Genomic DNA, 19,646 nt, shown 5'->3' on the forward strand with positions numbered 1-19,646 from the left:
GAATCAGCCAGGGATGCATAGTCCGGACAGTAGCTGCTGACGGCCAGGTTTAAGAGGAAAAAACCGAGAGCTAAAAATTGGAGTTAACTCGCTGACTAGCTTGTCAGTTTTACTACACTTCGCGCCACTGTTTGCGCATGCGCAGCGACCTAAGCGTCAGAAAAAATCTGATGTCATCTGACTGGCTTCCCTGTATCAATCAAGTGACGGGATGGATGATAGGCTGGCATCTATTTTTTTAATGCCATGCGATCTACCAATACTACCTTTGCGATCGACCTTTATTTCTAACCATGAAGTCCCTTTGAGGTTACAGCCTCCTGGTTAGGTTTAGGCTGTTATTGTGCTTCAGGCTGAAATATGAGGAGTAAGGAGTGGGGCTGGTTAGCCCTCATGACCCTCACCATAACACATACGTCACAGGACAGTGTTTACCACAGAAACTCCATGAAATGATCAATGAGAACTTTAGAAACCCGTCAGTGTGATGCTTCCAGTACAACAGCACCTCTGAGTGTGTGTGTTTGCCTCTCAGACTAACTCCACCCTGACATCAAGAAGATGGAGGAAAAGGATGGAGCAGGATCTGCAGCATCCAGCTGTGTGTCTGTGAGGAGTGACTGGTCCAAAGGATTACTTCCAGACTTCAGTAATGAACCTGCAGCAACAATGTAAGAGAGCTGCTGACTCATTTATTCAGTGTAAATAATGATTTTTGATGCAATGGGAGAATAAAAATGACAAAAACAGTTTTAAAAATAAGGATTAAAATATTAAAAACTATGTTTTTGAGTTTCCTGATGTAGTACAAAAATATATGAACATAACTGTATATAGGCTCTCAGTTAATACTTGACAAAAGAAATCTGCCACCACAATTGTTAATGTTTACCTAACTGGGCTAAGACAAGTAAGACAATGACAGATAATTGCCATTACTGATCCCTTTATCTGTTTGCTTTAAACACAATTAATTTCTTTTACTGAATAGACATGTATATGAGATTCCTTTTGTCAGGTAATCCTATCTTTGTTGTAGATGACTCAGTCTGCATTATTTTAATTAAACAGAAAATTTCAAAGAAAAACTACTAGCAACAGCCAGTAGTGTCCCTCAGCCTCCCAGCAGATGTACCTATGTAATGAATTTCTATATCCTAACTTCTCAAGTTATCAACTTACAAGATTTTCATAAAGATTTGACCTCAAGGTCAAGGTTACTGATTTTAAACCAATTATAGATACACCTGTGGTATCAGTTTGAAACTCCTACGTCCCTTCGTTTTCATGTTATTGCATTCACAACTTGGGTGGACAAGTTGCTGTTTATGTTTAAGGGTTATTGATATAAATTCTGTGTTTCTGTGAAAAATCTGATGTTAAATATTTATATTTCCATTTTTTAAAAGAGTGTATGATAACTAGTTTTTAGTTAACTATCTGTTACTCTCAAATGTAAAGGGTAATTAATCAAATTTAAAAAAAAAAAAAAAAGTTGTGAATCTACTTCATGTTTCATGCTGCCTCCTGACTTCTTAGTGACAAAAAAATACAGAGAAATTCAGGAAAACAAATTAAGGGAAACTACACCTCCTGCTGTCCAAATTTCTTTGTCAGCATCAAATATCTGCCTCCAGAATACACAGAGTTTAGGGCAGAGCCACAATATATGAGTATGGTTGGCAGAGTGTGTCCCACAGTTACTCCAGCATGAACTCAGATGTGTTGGACCCATCTTAGCAGTTATTTCTGGTGTTCTGTAGAATCTGGTACATTAATTCCCCCTTTATTTTGGGCAACTTCAGGGTTTTGAGTCTATTTCTAGGCCGCTGTTTAGTCTACATGAAGTTAGAAATTCATCAATACAGCAATACAGATGTGTTGGACCCATCTTAGCAGTTATTTCTGGTGTTCTGTAGAATCTGGTGATATTGTTCCATTTAAACTCTCCATGTGTTTGAATTTGTGCTTCAGTACATATCCGATTGTTCAGTCTAACGTCACTAGCTGTGTCTGGGCCTAAACTCCGCTGCAGGTCCATATATCAAACGATCACTATGGCATTACTGAGAGTTGAAAAACTGTCTAAAGTCTTTCATCTTTAATAAAATGATCAGCGTTCTGCTCTACCAGGTGTAACAATTGAGTTTAACATCCAGGCAGAAATGGACGCGTTACTGTAATCCGATTACTTTTTTCGAGTAACGAGTAAAGTAAGGGATTACTATTGCAAAAACGGTAATTAGATTACCGTTACTTTCCCGTAGGAACGCTGCGTTACTGCGTTACTAAAACCGTGATTTTTTTTGCGAGAATGTCTCATGACAGTGACGTAAGCAAGGGCGACGTTTGTGACAACAGCTGTGTGCAGATCAACAATGGATCATATATCGAGTACTGGAGAGAGTATGAGCGTGCAGCGTTTAAAGCGTGGAAGTACTGACCTTACTTTGAGTTTGATTCCATAAAAAGTGACAAAAACATTAGTGTCCGTTGTGCGTGGGAAGAAAACTTCTTTTTACAGCGAAAAAAACCCCTAAACTTCCAAGCAAGCACCGAGTGCACAACGATGTAATGGGAAATTCACAGAGCTGCCATATCCTTCCACTGACCGCTGCGGCACACCTGCACCAGGGTAAACCTCCGCCTACCCTGCTCCTGCTTTACAGGTGAAAATAGAGCAAAAGGACCGCTAGTCTTTGACTTTATTTATTTTCTGCTGTGTTTTACTTGCATCTATTTGAAAGACTGAGTGTAAACACACAAAAAAAAAAAAATTTATGTGCTGGAAAAATAGGTTTAAATATTAAACAAATTTCTTACAGTCAGTGAATGTTGCATATAATTACATTTTTGCTTGATGCATAAAGTTAAAAGATTAAAACTAATAAAACAAGTTTTAAAAAGGGACTTTTTACGGTGGCCCTGAAGTGCAAATCACACCAACAAATTGCTAAACACAACAACAAAATTGAGAGGCCCTGAAGTGCAAATCACACCAACAAATTGCTAAACACAACAACAAAATCGAGAAACAAAAAAACAAATGGAGAATCACAAAAACAAAACTGAGAATCACAAAAACAAAATTGAGAAGCACAAAAACAAAATTGAGAAGCACAAAAACAAAACTGAGAATCACAAAAACAAATCAAGAAGCACAAAAACAAAAGAAGAATCACAAAAACAAATCAAGAAGCACAAAAACAAAAGAAGAATCACAAAAACAAATTAAGAAGCACAAAAACAAAAGAAGAATCACAAAAACAAATCGAGAAGCACAAAAACAAAAGAAGAATCACAACAACAAATTAAGAAGCACAAAAACAAAAGAAGAATCACAAAAACAAATCGAGAAGCACAAAAACAAAAGAAGAATCACAAAAACAAATCAAGAAGCACAAAAACAAAAGAAGAATCACAAAAACAAATTGAGAAGCACAATTACATTAAGAAAACCGGAAAGGGTAGGTACCAGTCGGCAACAGGAGACATCACTGATTGGATGTCCGATCTGTTCGTCTTTGGAACCGGAAGTTACTCTGCCTGTGGCGCATTTCGTTTGAAGAAGAACGGCGGAATGTTTTGTCCTAGCTGTGGGAAAAAGCTGGTTGAGGAGTCGCCGAACTTTTGCAGCGGCTGTGGCGAGAGGCTTTATCACGCATCTTGCATCGGAGACACTTCACTCCCATCGAGTAAGTTAATAAGCATAATAAAATGTTTGTTATTTATTGATTTATTAGCCTAGCGTTAGCTGTTTCCAGCCCATAGCAGACCAGAGGGCTGTTCCACTAAGCGAGCTCAGAAAATCGAGGCTCATTTGAAAATGCACGCAGCTGTCAAAATGACTGCTCAAGACCTTTCTAGTAGTGAAGGTTTGAGGGCAGTTCTAGTGTTAACAAACCTCGCAGCTAGGGTGCCACGGACCAGACTTGTCCACAAGCATATTGCATAATGAATGAGCAGAAAGACTGCAGGTTAGCCTCGTTCCTGGAACCGAATTTGGGGCAATCGAGCCTGGATTTTCAGAGTGAGCCTGGCTTTTGGGATTAGCTTGCTTCGTGGAACAGTCCTCTGAGCATTTCCACAACTGAAACGATAATAAATTAGTTCATTTATTATGTTTGGTTAACTTTAGGAACTAACCCTATTATGTGTCTATACATTAAAACTTACTGGTGTAGAATTGTATTGGTCAATAGTATCAGTTGCATTGTCATTCCTTGGTAGAAATTTTCTAGTGAGATTATTCAGTGTTGTCCTTATTTGCGTGTTGTGTGGACAATGGAATGTTACATGAATGAATGTCTTTAATGTGTGACATTGTAGTACATTTTTCCTTTGTTTCCCTTTAGCATCACAGACTACCTCAAACTGCCCGACTCCAACCTTCAGCACCTTCATAGAATACAGAAAAAAGAAAAATGAAGAGAGGCAAAAGTTTTCTGAAGGGAGGAAGGGCTTAAAGAAAAAGGAAAAAAGAAAGGTTCAGGTAGTTTGGCTAGCTCAGTCTGAAAACAAGTTGAGGTTAATTTTCTAATGACATTCTTTTGTTATTCCTTAGGGGAGTTGTGTAAAAAATGTTCAGTGTAGTAAAGCTATCCAGAATAAGAACAATTGTTTACGAGTAATTGTACATTTAGGTTGTCAGGAAGATCCCTCTTTAGCAGTTAATAAATATTCAAGTTTGAATAGATCTGCTTAGAGTCATATTAGTATCTACTTGGCCCATTGTTCATGTGTTTTTTCCTTACAGATAAATGTCGGCTTGATGACCATAAAAAAGGGTGGTTTGAAGCCATACCGTGGAAAAACAATTTTCCTAACAACAGACCCTGACGCTACTGCCACAAGTCTGCTCAATCAAGCTGTTAAAAAAATGAAGGACTTTAACAAAGATCTAAAAGATGGACCTTTCCTTCTTCTGTATCCGGATGGCACTGAGGTCATTACTGTCCCTGGAACACAAAGACCATTTACACTTGAGGCTTATAAGGCTGAAGTTGGCAAGCCTTATCAAAGAATCACTGTTTTCATCTGCTTGAAGAGTGACTTTGAAGATGGTAAGCTGCTAATGTTTGTTTTGATTTTGACACACATTCCCTTAGTTTCAACAACTGCTAATTTTGAAATTGTAAAATGATAACATTACGCATAAAGCACGCAAGTCAATAGCATACCTACATTAAAATGGTGAATGGCCTGTATTTGATATAGCAACTTCTAGGGTTCTACAACCCCCCCAAGACACTTCACAACAAAACCAGTCATTCACCCATACACATTCACACACTGCTGGTGATTAGCTACAATGTGGACACAACTGTCCTGGGACTCACTGACTGAAGCAAGGCTGCTGTACACAGATGCCACCTATCCCTCCCACTACCACCACCTGGCATGGAGGGTGAAGTGTCTTGCCCAAGGACACAACGACTGTGACAGACTGAGCAGGGCTCAAACCTTCAACCTTTTGATTACAGGGCGGGCTTTTAACTCCTCTGCCACCATTGCTGCCTAAATTAGCTTGTATATGTTATGTTTCTTCCTGGAAACATGAAATTCAGCCATTTTTGGATCTACTGAGTCATGATTTTTAAATGCTAACTTTATGCCTTTCGTATTAATCTATTATTCATGATCAAATAAAGTTTCATACATTAGTATGAATTTAGTTTGCTTAGCTTGATTTGTTTTCATGTTTTGTAGTTGGAGAAAACTCAGACTTGTCTGACTCTGACCCCGAGATTGTTATTAAAAGGCCCTCTGAGTTTGATCTTGCTGATACACTGGTAAGTACAATTTAAATTTTTTTTATAGAGTTTTCTTGTTGTTTAGCCACCACCATTTGCCTCAGTTCAGTAAAACAGTTAATAGTTAAATGTGAAATACATTTTGTGTGTGTGTGCGTGCGTGCGTGCGTGCGTGCGTGCTTGCTCGCGTGCGTGCGTGTTTGTTTTTGTTTCAGCCATGGGAACTTCAACATGAAAGCAGTCCTTTACAGAAAGCGGCAGAATATGAGTAAGTGATATTTTAAGAACATGTAATCTTTTACTGTTTTTTGCCTAAACTTTTGTATTAATGAGATATACACTTTTGTCAAGGTTAAAGGTTCAAGGTTCTTTTTTTGTCACATGCATAGTTATACAAGTATAACACACAGTCATTCATTCTGTATATGGTTTTTGGAACATGGACTACATAATACTTGTATTGCTTGTTTGTTAATCAAGATGCTTAAATATTTTCAAAGTGTCAATTAATATTTTCACAGTACACAACAATAATGCTTTTCTTTGTTCTCTAAGGAAGCGTGCTGGGGATCTTGTGCTTGCTAATGAAGTACAACAGGTAAAAAACTATTTTATTAGTAAAACAGTGCAGCAGACAATCTCCACCGCCTTTACTTTGCAATTAGATGACGATTCACTGTTTGCTTATTACATTCATTGTTATTATACAATGCATTTCACATCATCAATTTTCATACTATCAATAGATTATAACATCCACCCCTTAAAGGTACACTAAGTGAAATAATCACAAAGCAGTCTAATGTCTCAATCATGTTGGAAGGAAGGTTACATTGAAACTAACTGTGTATGACTCGTCTTTGTCATCTAGAATCTTCTGGCGCTGATCCGTAGCCATGAAACTCATGGAACGGGAGGAGGGAGAGTCACTCGTTTGTTTATAAAGATAGACTGTAGTACACAAATTTGACCACAGGATTTCTTATTTCATTCTTACTTACTGTACCTTTAGATAATCTATTGGGATAGGAAACCTAAGGTACATCCATCTACTTCCGGACCATGGGTCCCATACTGCTAAAAAAATAGGAGTCTATGAGCCAATAAAAATTATTTTCTGATCCCGTTTGATGTGTATAATGGATTTAAAATATGATGTCCGTGAAGTATATAAACACATTTTGATGCCAAAAAGTGCTTAAGCGACAGGTGGCAAAGGTTATTTTATGTTTTGTTTGAAAAGACGTGGCGAAATGTAAATGTTCGTCTCACAAAATTGACATCATCGAACCAGACACAGAGAAGAGGAAAAGCTTAGTTTTGTTTAGCGAGCTTCGAATCCTTCTTCCAGGATGATGTGGAGAAAACCACTATAAATCTGGCCATGTGATAATTAGCAGCTACGCTGGGGGAGAAAAGCTTCTGAGGCGACATCATATTTGCGACATCTGACTTGTAGTCATTTTAAGGACAAATTTTTACAAGCTAACAAATCTCAAATTACATTACAGACATAGTCGAAACACAATTATTTATTATTTAAATTGAAGTACAACATATGTGTGATTCAGAGAGTAAGGCAAAGCAGACCAGAAAATAACTTTTATAGCTCCATTCACTTCCATTCATTTTTCTTTTGTTCAGGGACCCACGAGCAGACCAGAAGGGGAGGAGACTTAGGCTCCCTATATTAAAATAATTATCAATTGGTCAAATATGAATTTTCATTCATCCTCTTTTCTGTATTTCCAGGTCATAGATTTGGAAGAAGAAAACGATACAGGCACTACTGAATGCCTCACTGTCGAGAGCTCCTGTTACAGGTGCGTTGTATCTTGAGTAATTATTCCAGAGGTTTGCACAAAATATATACACACAATTATTATAAATGTATGTAGTTTGACTCTTTTACATTTGATTCTTCAGAAAAATAAATAGTAGAATCGTTCTATAAAAGTGGAACTGCATGTTTATGCATTTGTATTTTTGCATCTACACTTTGTGTACATGTTTTCACTCTGCAGAAACTACACACAGCTGTTTGAACCGATTGTGATTGATGATGAAGATCCTACTCCTAACGAAGCCAAAGCTGAGCCCCCAGAAGAACCTGTGTTAGTAATTTAAACATTTGAATCCAATTAACCGCCATCTTGTTCTGTACAAGACATCATGCAATCATGAGAGAAGTATATACACCTTTAAAAAATAAGTTTCCCTTTTTCTTTTTTTTTTAGAGACACCAATTTGGAGGCACATGAAATTATTGCAAATTTGGCACTGGAACTTGACCACAAGAAGGTCAGCAGGTTCAATATATCAAGGTCAGCTGTATGGGATGGAGCTGTTAGAGGATTTCGACGCAGCACATACTCTGACAACTACGACATGTTCATCAAGTTTAATGATGATGCTGGCAGCTTTGAAGACGGTTTGGATACAGGTGGCCCGAGGCGTGAATTCCTCACACTTCTTATGGGCAGTCTGAGAAATCGCCCCATCTTTGATGGACCTCCAGAGAGCCGTTATCTTGTATATAATTCAAGAGGTGGATGTTTTCTCCGTAATTATTACAATGGAAATTTTAATAAAAATTGGCTTATTTTTTTCATTAGCATATTTAATAGCAATTAACCATGATAATTATGTGCCCTGTATTACAGCTGCCAGGCAAGATGAGTACTTTTTAGCAGGAAAGATGATCGCTGTATCCATTGTGCATGGGGGACCAGCACCACATTTCCTCTCCAAGAACCTGGTCAACCACATCACAGGGAATCAGAGTTTCAGCGCCACTGTAGAAGATGTGCAAGATGAGGAGATCACAAAAGTTCTACATCAGGTAGAAAATTACCTAGGCTCAGGGAATGGGTTTACTTAGAAGACACTTGGGGCCAGTTTAAAAGATTAAATCAGGATAACAGTTATCCGTGTTGGATCATATCTTGAAAGTAGGTTCAAGGTAGATTCTGTAATCTGAAAGGACAGATTTCCACCTCCCAACAACACAAGTGAAATAACAAATTGATTATTTCTTTAATCCAATGTTTGAATGAATCGTAAAAGTAGTGAAAATTATTTTTGTTTTTCTTACAGTAAACCTTTTTTTTTTTTTTTTTTTTTTTTTGTTATAGGTCCTGAAAGCTGAATCAGAGGAGTCTTTGCATAATCTTATTTTGCAAAACAGCACAATCTTCCAAACTGCTGGATGCCTCAGAAATGTCAAGCCTTGTGAGAAACAAGCATTTGTGGAGGAATACCTCAGATGGTACATCCTTGAAAGAAACCAAAGTGTCATACAACGGTAAACTCATTACTCCTTTTAAATTCAGGATGGCCAGTTGCTCATCACAGCAGCCACTGACATTTTCAGACCTTCAGATGTATATGAAAATACTAATTCGGTAGCATCCGGTGATCTGATGAACAACAACTTAATTCCTGAGCCACTGTTGCACGCTATTAACCTTTTGACACTAGAACTCTAATTTAGTATACATTTATTGTTCACAATGACCCATAATAATGTCATGCAACATGATTAATTTTTCAGTTATTTATAAAAAGAGGTGATCCCTTTTTCGACACACTTGTTTATTCCAGTGTGAAAGCACTATTTTTTTTTTTTTAAATGCTGAAATCCCAATGAGCTCTTCTTTTTTTGCTGTCACAGTTAATTTATGAGCACTATTAATTATTTTTGTGTATGCATTTGAAATCTGTCCAAATTTATAATGAAAGATCTAGTAGGTAAAGTCATTTAAACACAATTTAGAAGACTGCAATAGTCATAGCTATAAACCAATTATTAGTTATTTGTCTATCCTTTGCAGATTTAAAGATGGACTGGAAAGTCTGAATTTTTTAAGTGCACTGCAAAAACATTCCAGTGTGCTGGCCCCACTCCTATGCTTCTCTGCAAAGGCCCTGACTGCTTCAGAACTGGAGAGCATGTTCAGACCAGATCTCAGCCCAGCAGGAAGCAACAAGCGGCATAAGGAGGTCCTAACACTTGGCTTTTGGGCAGATTATCTCCTTGATTGTGAAGGTTTGAATGGCCGTTTTTATTTGTTTATAGTTTTATGAAAGGAGAGGTAAGGAAATTAATTTTCTGTAATGTACTACAGTGTTTACTTTCTTCTTTCAGAGAAGGCAACAGCAGTGTGTCTGGAAGATTTGATGATGTTTGCCACAGGGCTGACGGCAGTTCCACCGGCAGGAATGACACCACCACCATGCATCCAGTTTTTAAGTGATTCGCCTTTTCCAGTTGCAAACACCTGTGCAAATACTCTGAAGCTACCCATCTGTGACTCATATGGCATCTTTAAGGCCAACATGGACTTTGGAATTCAAAATGCTCCAGGATTTGGATGTTCTTAAATCAGCAAGGTCATCAAGTTACAGTTACTGAGTTACCCTGTTAAGTAGTGTGCCAACGGCAGCTGAACCTAAGCAACTTCCATATTGTTAAACATTTAGTTGTTTTTTCTTAATATTGTGTATGTTGGAAAAGTGACAGAAATGCTGGACACTATTTGTAAATGGTTTTATTAAAGAAAATTGTAAATGTTTCCTTGTGGTTAAATGTTAATATTTAAATTCATGCCAGTTGCTGTATATTATGAACAATATTATATTCAATTTAGCAAGAGGGAAAGGAAACAGTACTAACATTAAAAAAATGAAGGAAAAACAGAAGGGCTGGAGCACTCAAGTCCAAAGGTTTTATTAGGTGCAAAAAAAGGAAAGAAACTAACGTTTCAACACAGTGTGTGTCTTCGTCAGAGTAACTCTGACAAATGTCATTACAAACTGAAGTTCAGTTGGTATCTAAAACCCAGCTATGTCCTTCAGGGCCAAATACAGTTCTGTGGCCGATTCCCAGTCTTGTGGCTGCTGCAGTGTGTTTTGTTGTACAGCCTGTTGCAAATATTCCTCAATGTTTGGATCACCACACAATCCAACCGGTAGCCCCTCCTCGGGAAACACATCCAGTTCCCTCTCCTCAACAGCAAATCCACAGTCTCTTGAACCATATCTGCAAAATGAAAATAGAACAGTGAAGGATTTTTTGCTGACAATATGGAACTATATAAATCAACGCATGCAGTGACATGTTATAAACTGCTGTATCATACTTATGTGTAAAATTATGAATATATATTAACCAACTTAAGCAATAACAACACCTTGCATTTAGTTTGATGCAAAAGGTTAATTCATTTTGTTAAGAACTCAAATACCTGTGAGGCAAGAGATAGAGTTCGTTTGGAATCCCCCCTGGACACGATGCAAGTCTGCTTGGCCGGATCCTGTGTTTGTTCCAGAGGTCTTTGCATTCATCCAGGTCTTTCTGTAGAACCCCTCTGAAGCAGAATCTCAGCAAGCATTGGTGTTCGTGGCTTCCATTTAAGTTTCCAGAGTCTCTTAGGTCTCCAAACAAGTCCATCCAAAACTGAGACCTGGGTATATAATTAATATTTAAGAATCAATTTAGCTTTGTTCTTGGTCATTTTATAGGGTTTGTTACATTTTGGTCCCATTTAAAACATGCCACAAATGGATGTCAAACAAAGTAATGCATATTAGTTTTCCATAAATATTGTAGCGACCCTGCAGTAATGTTCTTGTTAAAAATGCTGTATTCTTTTCACTCTGTTCTGTGTGTTGATTGTGAGGAGTGGAGAGTTTGGTCTGAGTTTTTCATTTTGTATTGGCGTCGTTAAATCTAGGCAAGCATGCTCATTTCGGCACAACAGCTGACAGTGACCATTTTGAGTTCCTGCAATAAAGTGACGGCTGTTAACGTCTATCTCATCCAACTTTTCAACACGTCCAGCAGGACGCTACTCTATTTTCTTAAATGCATGTAAAAAAAACGATCTGATCAGCTTTCACTGTAGCTTACACCTACCAGACACAAATGTACCCACCTTCCTCTTCTGAAATAAGACCACCATGACTCGATGCGCTGATTCCCAGTAGATGATCCGTAACTGTGGCTTGACGATCCAGCATAATAGTCCGTGTGCGCGTGACGGAGGGTACACTGTATTGCTGCCATAGTCCCATTCTCAGTCCCGAAGTCTGTTCGTAATCTCATTGGTATCACACCAAGACTCTTTACACAGTTTATATAATTGTGAGCTATAACAGCCGGGTTGTTGTTTGTTGCTCCACACACAAGCCACATCAGTCTTCTTGAAAAGCCATCTATACATCCTGACAGGGCCAAGCCAAAGGGTTTCAGTTTATCATAGCCATCTACATGCCATATGTAATTGGGCCCCATGGAGTGATACGTGCGTCTTGTGAACCTCCTTCGAGTTCTCAAAGCGATTCCTTGAGGATTTAGTTGTCTCAACAGCCTCATAACTACATCACGCTTGACACGCAGCTTGTGTTTTTGTTTGAGAACTTGCCACATGGTCCGATATCCAAACAATTGTCCTGGTCCTCGAAGCTCGGCCAAAATGGCACGCCTCACCTCAGGAAGTGGAGAATAGTTGCCTCGTCTGTACAGTCCAGATTCTTTTAAATGCGTTTTCAGTGTACGCATACTAATTGAAATGTCACGATTACACTTGAGCATATCCAGTATCACCTCGTATGTATGTCCTGAATCAAAATATTCTCGAATAGCGACAGCTATGTTTGGGTCACCGCTAATGTTCATGTTTGAAAAAAATGCGCCACAGGCAGAGTAACTTCCGGTTCCAAAGATGAACAGCGCGGACGTCCAATCAGTGATGTCTCCTGTTGCCGACTGGTACTGTTAAGATTCAAAATTGAGGAGGGAGAGTACACACCACCCATGGTCCAGAAGGTCTTTGGTCAAACAATGATTTTAATGAACACACGTGTGGGAAGACACTCTGTACGCAGACAGCCAGTAGTCCTCGACTTAATCAAAGCATGAACAGATATTTTATAGCATCAGGGTTTGATTTACTGACGCCCCTTCATGCGTCACAGATACATTTTATACATAGATCAGATCAACATCATCATGACTTTTCACCCAGAAAATCATCTTCTATTTTCATGGCTTGGTACTTTCCGTTCTCTCCTCTAAATAAATCTAACTAATGTGTGTGTATGTGTTGACCTCACATGCTCTTTGTGTCACCTCTTCACCTACTGTCTGTGTCTCGTCTGCTTTCGGTTTCAGTTCTGCAAAAGGCACACTCTGCAAACCTGCAACTTCCTGTCAGCCTGCAACTTAGTCTTTCTGAAAGACGCACACTGTTTCAACATCTGAATGCAATATAAACTCCAGATTATATTATTAATGCAATGGTAATAATGACAATTATTTAACAATAGCAGTAAAATAATTTCCCTTCTCCACACTCCCTCTCTTGACCTCTGGAACACCAGAGGTCACAATACATTGTGTCCTCCCGCAGACCCTCTCTGGTGGTCTCGGACCTCGAGATCTCCAGGATCCTCGCCCCTCCTGTGGTCGCCGAGATCGATCTTCTGCAAAGGAAACAAAACACCTTTTCCTGCACCTCCCTAACTTATCCTATCTGGGACTCTTTAATCAAAAGCCTGATCCTAATTATCTTCTTAACTTATTGACTTGTATTTATGTATACTCTTCAACGTTACTCTTTAAGCCCTGCTTTCACGTCCGGTTGCTCGCTCTATTTTCCCTTATCTGATCATCAACATCCTGTGCACAAATTGTCGCTGCTGCAAGTTCCTCTACTCTAAAAGAAAACAACCACTTTAATCAATTAAGTTTAAGCATATAAGCAATTACTCCTGTATACATTTCATCCTAGCTAAATGCTGCCTTGAAACAACTCCTATGTGTTAACTTCATTTTAACCTCACATTTCCTATGTTATAACCCATTTTGGTATAGCCTTTTTATTTCATTTGCTCCCTTCAATGTAACAATACCTTCTAATTCTAGTTTATCAGACCTAACCAAAATATCTGCTTTCCTTCCTCTTTGGTCCTTCTTTAAGTTCAGTTAAAAACTAAATCAATTTCAGGCCTTTTGCCTGGAATCAATACTGTCATGTGTGTTTCTTAACTCTGTGTCTGTAAGCGTGTGCAATCCTTCATGAACTCATATTATCCTCACAGTAGATTGGCTAATCATAGCGCTAGCCAAAGGCTCGTGACCCTCCAGAGACAAATTTGAGCCACAACTCCTTTAAAAGCACAAAATGCAATATGTATAAAAATCATTTCTATTTATAAGCTCCCCCTTTATCCTAAAAATACCTCCTATGTAATATCTGTATGTGTAAGCCTACATTATAACCACTTCTTCTAAAAATCAAAAAAGAAATCAAAGCTGTTCTACCCCTTCATCCCTCACTAATTTTCCCTCTAAGATTTATTCACAGCTTTGAAAAACCGGCATTGTATCTTCTAAACAGGATTCAGTTCACTTTAATCCTTTAACCTTAACATAAAAATAACAGTTTCAGTTTTACCATATCCAAATGATCAAAAACCCCAAAAGTCCTAACATGATCCTAAATTATTAAACAATTAAATTAATACACCCTAAACCCCCCTTTATCTTGATACATTTCATGTGTCAAGATACTATACAAAACTTAAAACTGCTCAGTTTCCCCACTCCTGATCCAATGTATGTCATAAAGATAAACTTAAAACAGAACAGTTATCAGTCATGTGTCAGTCAGTCAATTAATGATAACTGAGTTACATCAAAAAATATTTCCCCTTTAGCATTTGGCATTCTCCCAACAATATACTATAATCCCATAACCTAACCCCACCTAATAAAACAAAACAGAAATTTTCTTCTGGTAAAAACAAATTGTTTGTCCACATTTATTCATCCTCACTCACATGCAGTCACACCATGTATTTGCTGATAGTGGAGCTTCCCGCACGATCAGATACTCCACCCTCAGCAAAATGAGCTCAGTCATTTTTTATTTTCCATAGGAAAATATTTCTTTATGCTTTTGGACTGGATTGACTCGCATAAAATCCTTTCTACAGGGACTTACGACCTTGATCAGTCCCCACAGGTAGCTCTCCTCAGCCAATTGTAATCTGGAAAGCCCCCCTTGTATTTGCTCTTCCCGATAATTTTCAGCGCCGTTATTCACTGTTGCAGGCCTGCTTAAAACAGAAATGAAAAAATAGAGCTGATTGTTAGCTCATAAAAACAAAACAAAATCACCTGACAGGTTTTCTTTAAGTGCACTGTTACAAAATAATGGGCCCAATTTTTTAGACATGTCCATGTTTCCTAAAACTCCCTCTATTAAAAACAAAAACACCAACCCAAACCTAACTAACAAAATCAACCCCTCACCACAACAACCTTAAACACACAAGTCTTGCCACCACATAATTTCACCTCCTCAATACACCGAAAGTCTCATTAAAACCACTCAATTTGCACACAAGAATCACCCCCTTAGACTCTTAAATTCAGCATAAAACCCCCTACGACATCATATAATCACTAAACTATAAATTCCCCACCCCAATCTGCACTTCTCGTCTCTGCTATGCTTCCTCTTCCTGAAAGTCACAGTCACACACACACTCAGGAAGTTCCTTCGTCATATGGCTTCTTCTATTCCTCAATTACAAACTCAAATGTATTTTATTAAACATTCACACCATTGTATCATTCATACAAAATAGCAAGCTGTTCTTCATTGCATATGTTTGTGTTCTTAGCCAGGTTTAATCTCTATCTCTGCATTAAACTCCATGAGCCTGCCTTGTCTTTATAAGTTTAATGCATTTCCTGCTTGTGTATGTGGATTTGCATATGTTGCTTTTGCAGTGTGTCAGACTCCTGCACAATTCTCCACTTAAGCCGTCAGTTTCTTTCCCAAATTTGCTAACCCAAATTTTAAGCTCCCACCTTATTAACCGCGTCCCTGCTCCTCAGCCAGAAGTTAGGGCCCACTTGTCAGGTTTATGGAGACATGGCGCTGTGAACAATTCAACCAGAAACTTGCCTTGGCATGTCCAGTCAAGTTAACCTACAGGTTTCTTCCGACCGCTGCACGTGGAAAATTGATCCAGATCTGTTTCGCCCCTATAGAAACACAACTGAGACATTTTCATTATTTTCATATGTACTTAAACTACCCGTTTCCCTCTCTCTGGTCAGAAATCCCAACTTATGTCATGTATATACGTGTAAGCAGGTCTTCATTGCTTTTCCTATGTATTTTGTTAATGTTCAGTGAGTGTAAGCTGCTTTCTTCATTGCCTCTGTATGTTATAGTCAGGTTTAATTCATGCATCTTTTCTCTGATTTCTTAATTCAAAACTATCTCACTTCTGATTCTTTCCAGAAATAATTTCACATGTAACACTTTGTGTATGTGTGTTTTCTATTCTTGTTTACCTCTTTGTTTGTGACGGTGGACATCTCTAAACCATCATGAGTTCAAGCTTCACTTTCAGTCCAATTACACCCTGTATTCTCACAGTCGAACTCGTCCTGCTTCGCCTCTCACTGGTCACCGTCCTCTTCTCTCAGTGTCCTTTTGTTGTCTTGAATTCCAGCAAACACAGTCTGTTTCTTCTCTGTTTCTCTTCAGTATTTTCCTTTTGGATCAAGTCCCAGCCTGGCAAAATACCACATTCAGTGCCTTTAAACAGTCATGTCACACTGTTCATACCAGCCTGCTGTCCACCGTGCATGGTTCATCACGTGGTTTCTTCTTTTCTGTTGATCCTCTCAGTCATCTCTTTCAAGATTACTCCAAGCATGGCAAATCTGACAATCAATGTCCAGTGCTTTACCACCGTTCATTATCCCACTGTTCAACTGCCCAGCCTGTAATTTACAGTACATGTTTCCACCTCGTGGTTCCTTACATGCTGCTGCTGGTGTCGTCAGTGTGGTTTCCGTTGCACTGTCTTTTGCCTGCTATTAATTCTTCTCAAGTCCACGATGTTCTGTCAGTCTTCATCAGGAGATTAACTGTCCTTTGAGCTTCTTCTCAGGATGGGGACAAGTGCGAGGTCAAGCTGTAAAATTTTAAGCCAAAATCTGGCCTGTTTTCTCCCAATTATGCTACTCTAGTAGTTTTGGCGCCGTACTCAAAATTCCAGGTTGAGAGAAGTCCACCTTTATTTATCTGTAATCTGTGTTGACACACTAAAACATACAATTAATATCCTTTTCATTTCTTTTCTCAAAACCTCCATTCGCTTTATCTGCCTAGAGTTTAACTCATCTGTTTCTCTCTCTGGGTGCTCACTCGTCACCTTATATGGGCATGCAAACTTCCTGTCACCCACACCATTTCCTGTTACACACACACAGCACGCAGCTGCTCAGAGCAGCTCAAGCTGCTTTGCTGTTTCTCCAGGCTAATCAAACTTATTTTGTATTTACAATCTACAAACCCTCTGTAATTCTACTAACTTTTGACCTAAAATCTAGCATCATTCACACAATGATTTCATAATCCTTTCACACACACCTTTTAAATAAACTAAACTCTTATAACATCACTCATGCATCTCTTAAATTAAAAACACTTTCAAACTTTAAAACATCCTACTTTACATCACCAAAGAAATACCTCTCACACCTTTATTCATCATTCAAAACCTTCTAGTCACCGCATTCACACAAGAAATTGAAAAAATAAAACACACCAGCAACTGCTGGAGAGAAGTTACTACTGAAAGTAATATGTTAATCTTAAGTATACACAGTGCACTCAATATATTTATATATCTACATCCAACTTCAGTCAATTACTATACATCCACTACGGCAACTCAAAACGTTATTTATAGTCCTCTAATAAACATAAATGGCAGTTTAAACACACACTCAACAATGTTTGCAGCAGTATTTGTAAAACCAACTGTGGCTTAAACAGTTCACTGCTTACTAATTTGCATTTTCACTCACACACACACCGTCTAAAAATAGCTCCAGCATTGCCTCAGACTCCTTTCACACAGAGATCTCTTAAAGTTTTTATATTACAAAGACATCTTATATTTACAACCACTGTCAGATCTGTCAGCTTTAGCGCCTACACAATTTAGACAAATTTAAAATAACCGCCCAGCGGATAAACTCCCTGAGTTTTTTGCGACCAATTAACCAGTATCAAGACTTTAACTGTTTCTGGCCTCATTTCTAAAATCCCTAACTCAATTTAAAAGCGTCAACCAACCCAAACTTTGAAGTGTTAAGTTAAAGTTACACGCCCGAAGTCCAACTTCTTCCGACCAAAAAAGCGCAGGTACCGTTCCAAACGGTAAGGAGACTCCAACTCCTAGCTATTTTGGAGGTTCCCAAGTTCTCCCCGGTTGCCAACCGTACTAACCCTATTCGCCGATAGGTCAGGGCCAAGCGTCCTTGGCCGGGAGGGAGCATTACCTCCGAGAACTGCGCTTCCTAGCAGACTCTAACTGCCGTTCTAGAATAATTTATAATACTTTGAAACAACAATCAACACCCAAAACAAGTGTATAACTGAGGCAGGTGCAACCTAGTGGTCAAATGGAGACTCCAACTCACAAAATGACCGCTCAGGTCCACTCTTATGACCAAATTTGGACTCTAACCAACACAATAACCAATTCCCTACCAACTACTTGAGACTCTAACTCAATTTCTTTGGGACTTCAACCCAGTATTTAAACTTTTCCTGGCAGACTCTAACTGCTTTAGCAGACTTTACTGCTTTCATTTCTTCATTCTTCTTAGCAGAACTCTAACTGCTTCAACTCATGAAATTTTCATCAAAATCAAAACAGACATCCACCAGTAACTTCAGTGAGTAGACTTAAATTTTATCATGTCCAATTTGGCACACTTTGGAAATAATTCAACAGGTAGTGCCTTACCTTTTGGATAAGCCGGCTTATGCCCACTCACTTCGACCACTGGAATTCATGTCTGCCCGTCAGACCACCTCAGAGACCACCAAATTTCTCCATCTAAACCTCCAATTCTCCCTCCTCAACCACCGGACGAGCCCCCAAATGTTAAGATTCAAAATTGAGGAGGGAGAGTACACACCACCCATGGTCCAGAAGGTCTTTGGTCAAACAATGATTTTAATGAACACACGTGTGGGAAGACACTCTGTACGCAGACAGCCAGTAGTCCTCGACTTAATCAAAGCATGAACAGATATTTTATAGCATCAGGGTTTGATTTACTGACGCCCCTTCATGCGTCACAGATACATTTTATACATAGATCAGATCAACATCATCATGACTTTTCACCCAGAAAATCATCTTCTATTTTCATGGCTTGGTACTTTCCGTTCTCTCCTCTAAATAAATCTAACTAATGTGTGTGTATGTGTTGACCTCACATGCTCTTTGTGTCACCTCTTCACCTACTGTCTGTGTCTCGTCTGCTTTCGGTTTCAGTTCTGCAAAAGGCACACTCTGCAAACCTGCAACTTCCTGTCAGCCTGCAACTTAGTCTTTCTGAAAGACGCACACTGTTTCAACATCTGAATGCAATATAAACTCCAGATTATATTATTAATGCAATGGTAATAATGACAATTATTTAACAATAGCAGTAAAATAATTTCCCTTCTCCACAGTACCTACCCTTTCCGGTTTTCTTAATGTAATTGTGCTTCTCAATTTGTTTTTGTGATTCTTCTTTTGTTTTTGTGCTTCTTGATTTGTTTTTGTGATTCTTCTTTTGTTTTTGTGCTTCTTGATTTGTTTTTGTGATTCTCAGTTTTGTTTTTGTGCTTCTCAATTTTGTTTTTGAATTCTCAGTTTTGTTTTTGTGCTTCTCAATTTTGTTTTTGTGATTCTCAGTTTTGTTTTTGTGCTTCTCAATTTTGTTTTTGTGATTCTCAGTTTTGTTTTTGTGATTCTCCATTTGTTTTTTTGTTTCTCGATTTTGTTGTTGTGTTT

General features: G+C 38.5%; 2 protein-coding genes across 2 annotated transcripts; one reads left to right on the forward strand and one right to left on the reverse strand.

Annotated features, from left to right (window-relative positions):
- The first annotated feature begins 3,407 nt into the window (after positions 1-3,407).
- On the forward strand, positions 3,408-10,401 carry LOC113018250 (G2/M phase-specific E3 ubiquitin-protein ligase-like). Its single transcript, XM_026161315.1, has 13 exons — positions 3,408-3,695; positions 4,356-4,492; positions 4,757-5,063; positions 5,710-5,792; positions 5,969-6,021; positions 6,309-6,351; positions 7,506-7,576; positions 7,778-7,867; positions 7,991-8,301; positions 8,417-8,595; positions 8,888-9,057; positions 9,587-9,801; positions 9,901-10,401. The coding sequence occupies exons 1-13, from the start codon at positions 3,506-3,508 to the stop codon at positions 10,134-10,136; spliced, it is 2,085 nt and encodes a 694-aa protein (XP_026017100.1). The 5' UTR covers positions 3,408-3,505; the 3' UTR covers positions 10,137-10,401.
- Positions 10,402-10,586: 185 nt separating this feature from the next.
- On the reverse strand, positions 10,587-12,605 carry LOC113011607 (uncharacterized). Its single transcript, XM_026151148.1, has 3 exons — positions 11,690-12,605; positions 11,000-11,218; positions 10,587-10,794 (listed from the first exon to the last, which is right to left on the reverse strand). The coding sequence occupies exons 1-3, from the start codon at positions 12,430-12,432 to the stop codon at positions 10,587-10,589; spliced, it is 1,170 nt and encodes a 389-aa protein (XP_026006933.1). The 5' UTR covers positions 12,433-12,605.
- Between the last annotated feature and the right edge of the window lie 7,041 nt (positions 12,606-19,646).

This window comes from Astatotilapia calliptera, chromosome 3 (assembly GCF_900246225.1).
Source record: "Astatotilapia calliptera chromosome 3, fAstCal1.2, whole genome shotgun sequence".
NCBI classification, from domain to species: Eukaryota; Metazoa; Chordata; class Actinopteri; order Cichliformes; family Cichlidae; genus Astatotilapia; species Astatotilapia calliptera.

Excerpts from the sequence above, each read along its gene's own strand:
- LOC113018250 (XM_026161315.1), top strand. The coding sequence starts at position 3,506 with ATGTCCGATCTGTTCGTCTTTGGAACCGGAAGTTACTCTGCCTGTGGC. Across the intron at positions 7,868-7,990 it reads GAGCCCCCAGAAGAACCTGT|AGACACCAATTTGGAGGCAC; the intron begins GTTAGTAATTTA and ends TTTTTTTTTTAG. Across the intron at positions 8,596-8,887 it reads TCACAAAAGTTCTACATCAG|GTCCTGAAAGCTGAATCAGA; the intron begins GTAGAAAATTAC and ends TTTTTGTTATAG.
- LOC113011607 (XM_026151148.1), bottom strand. The coding sequence starts at position 12,432 with ATGAACATTAGCGGTGACCCAAACATAGCTGTCGCTATTCGAGAATAT. Across the intron at positions 11,219-11,689 it reads TCTTATTTCAGAAGAGGAAG|GTCTCAGTTTTGGATGGACT; the intron begins GTGGGTACATTT and ends TTATATACCCAG. Across the intron at positions 10,795-10,999 it reads CTCTATCTCTTGCCTCACAG|ATATGGTTCAAGAGACTGTG; the intron begins GTATTTGAGTTC and ends TTCATTTTGCAG.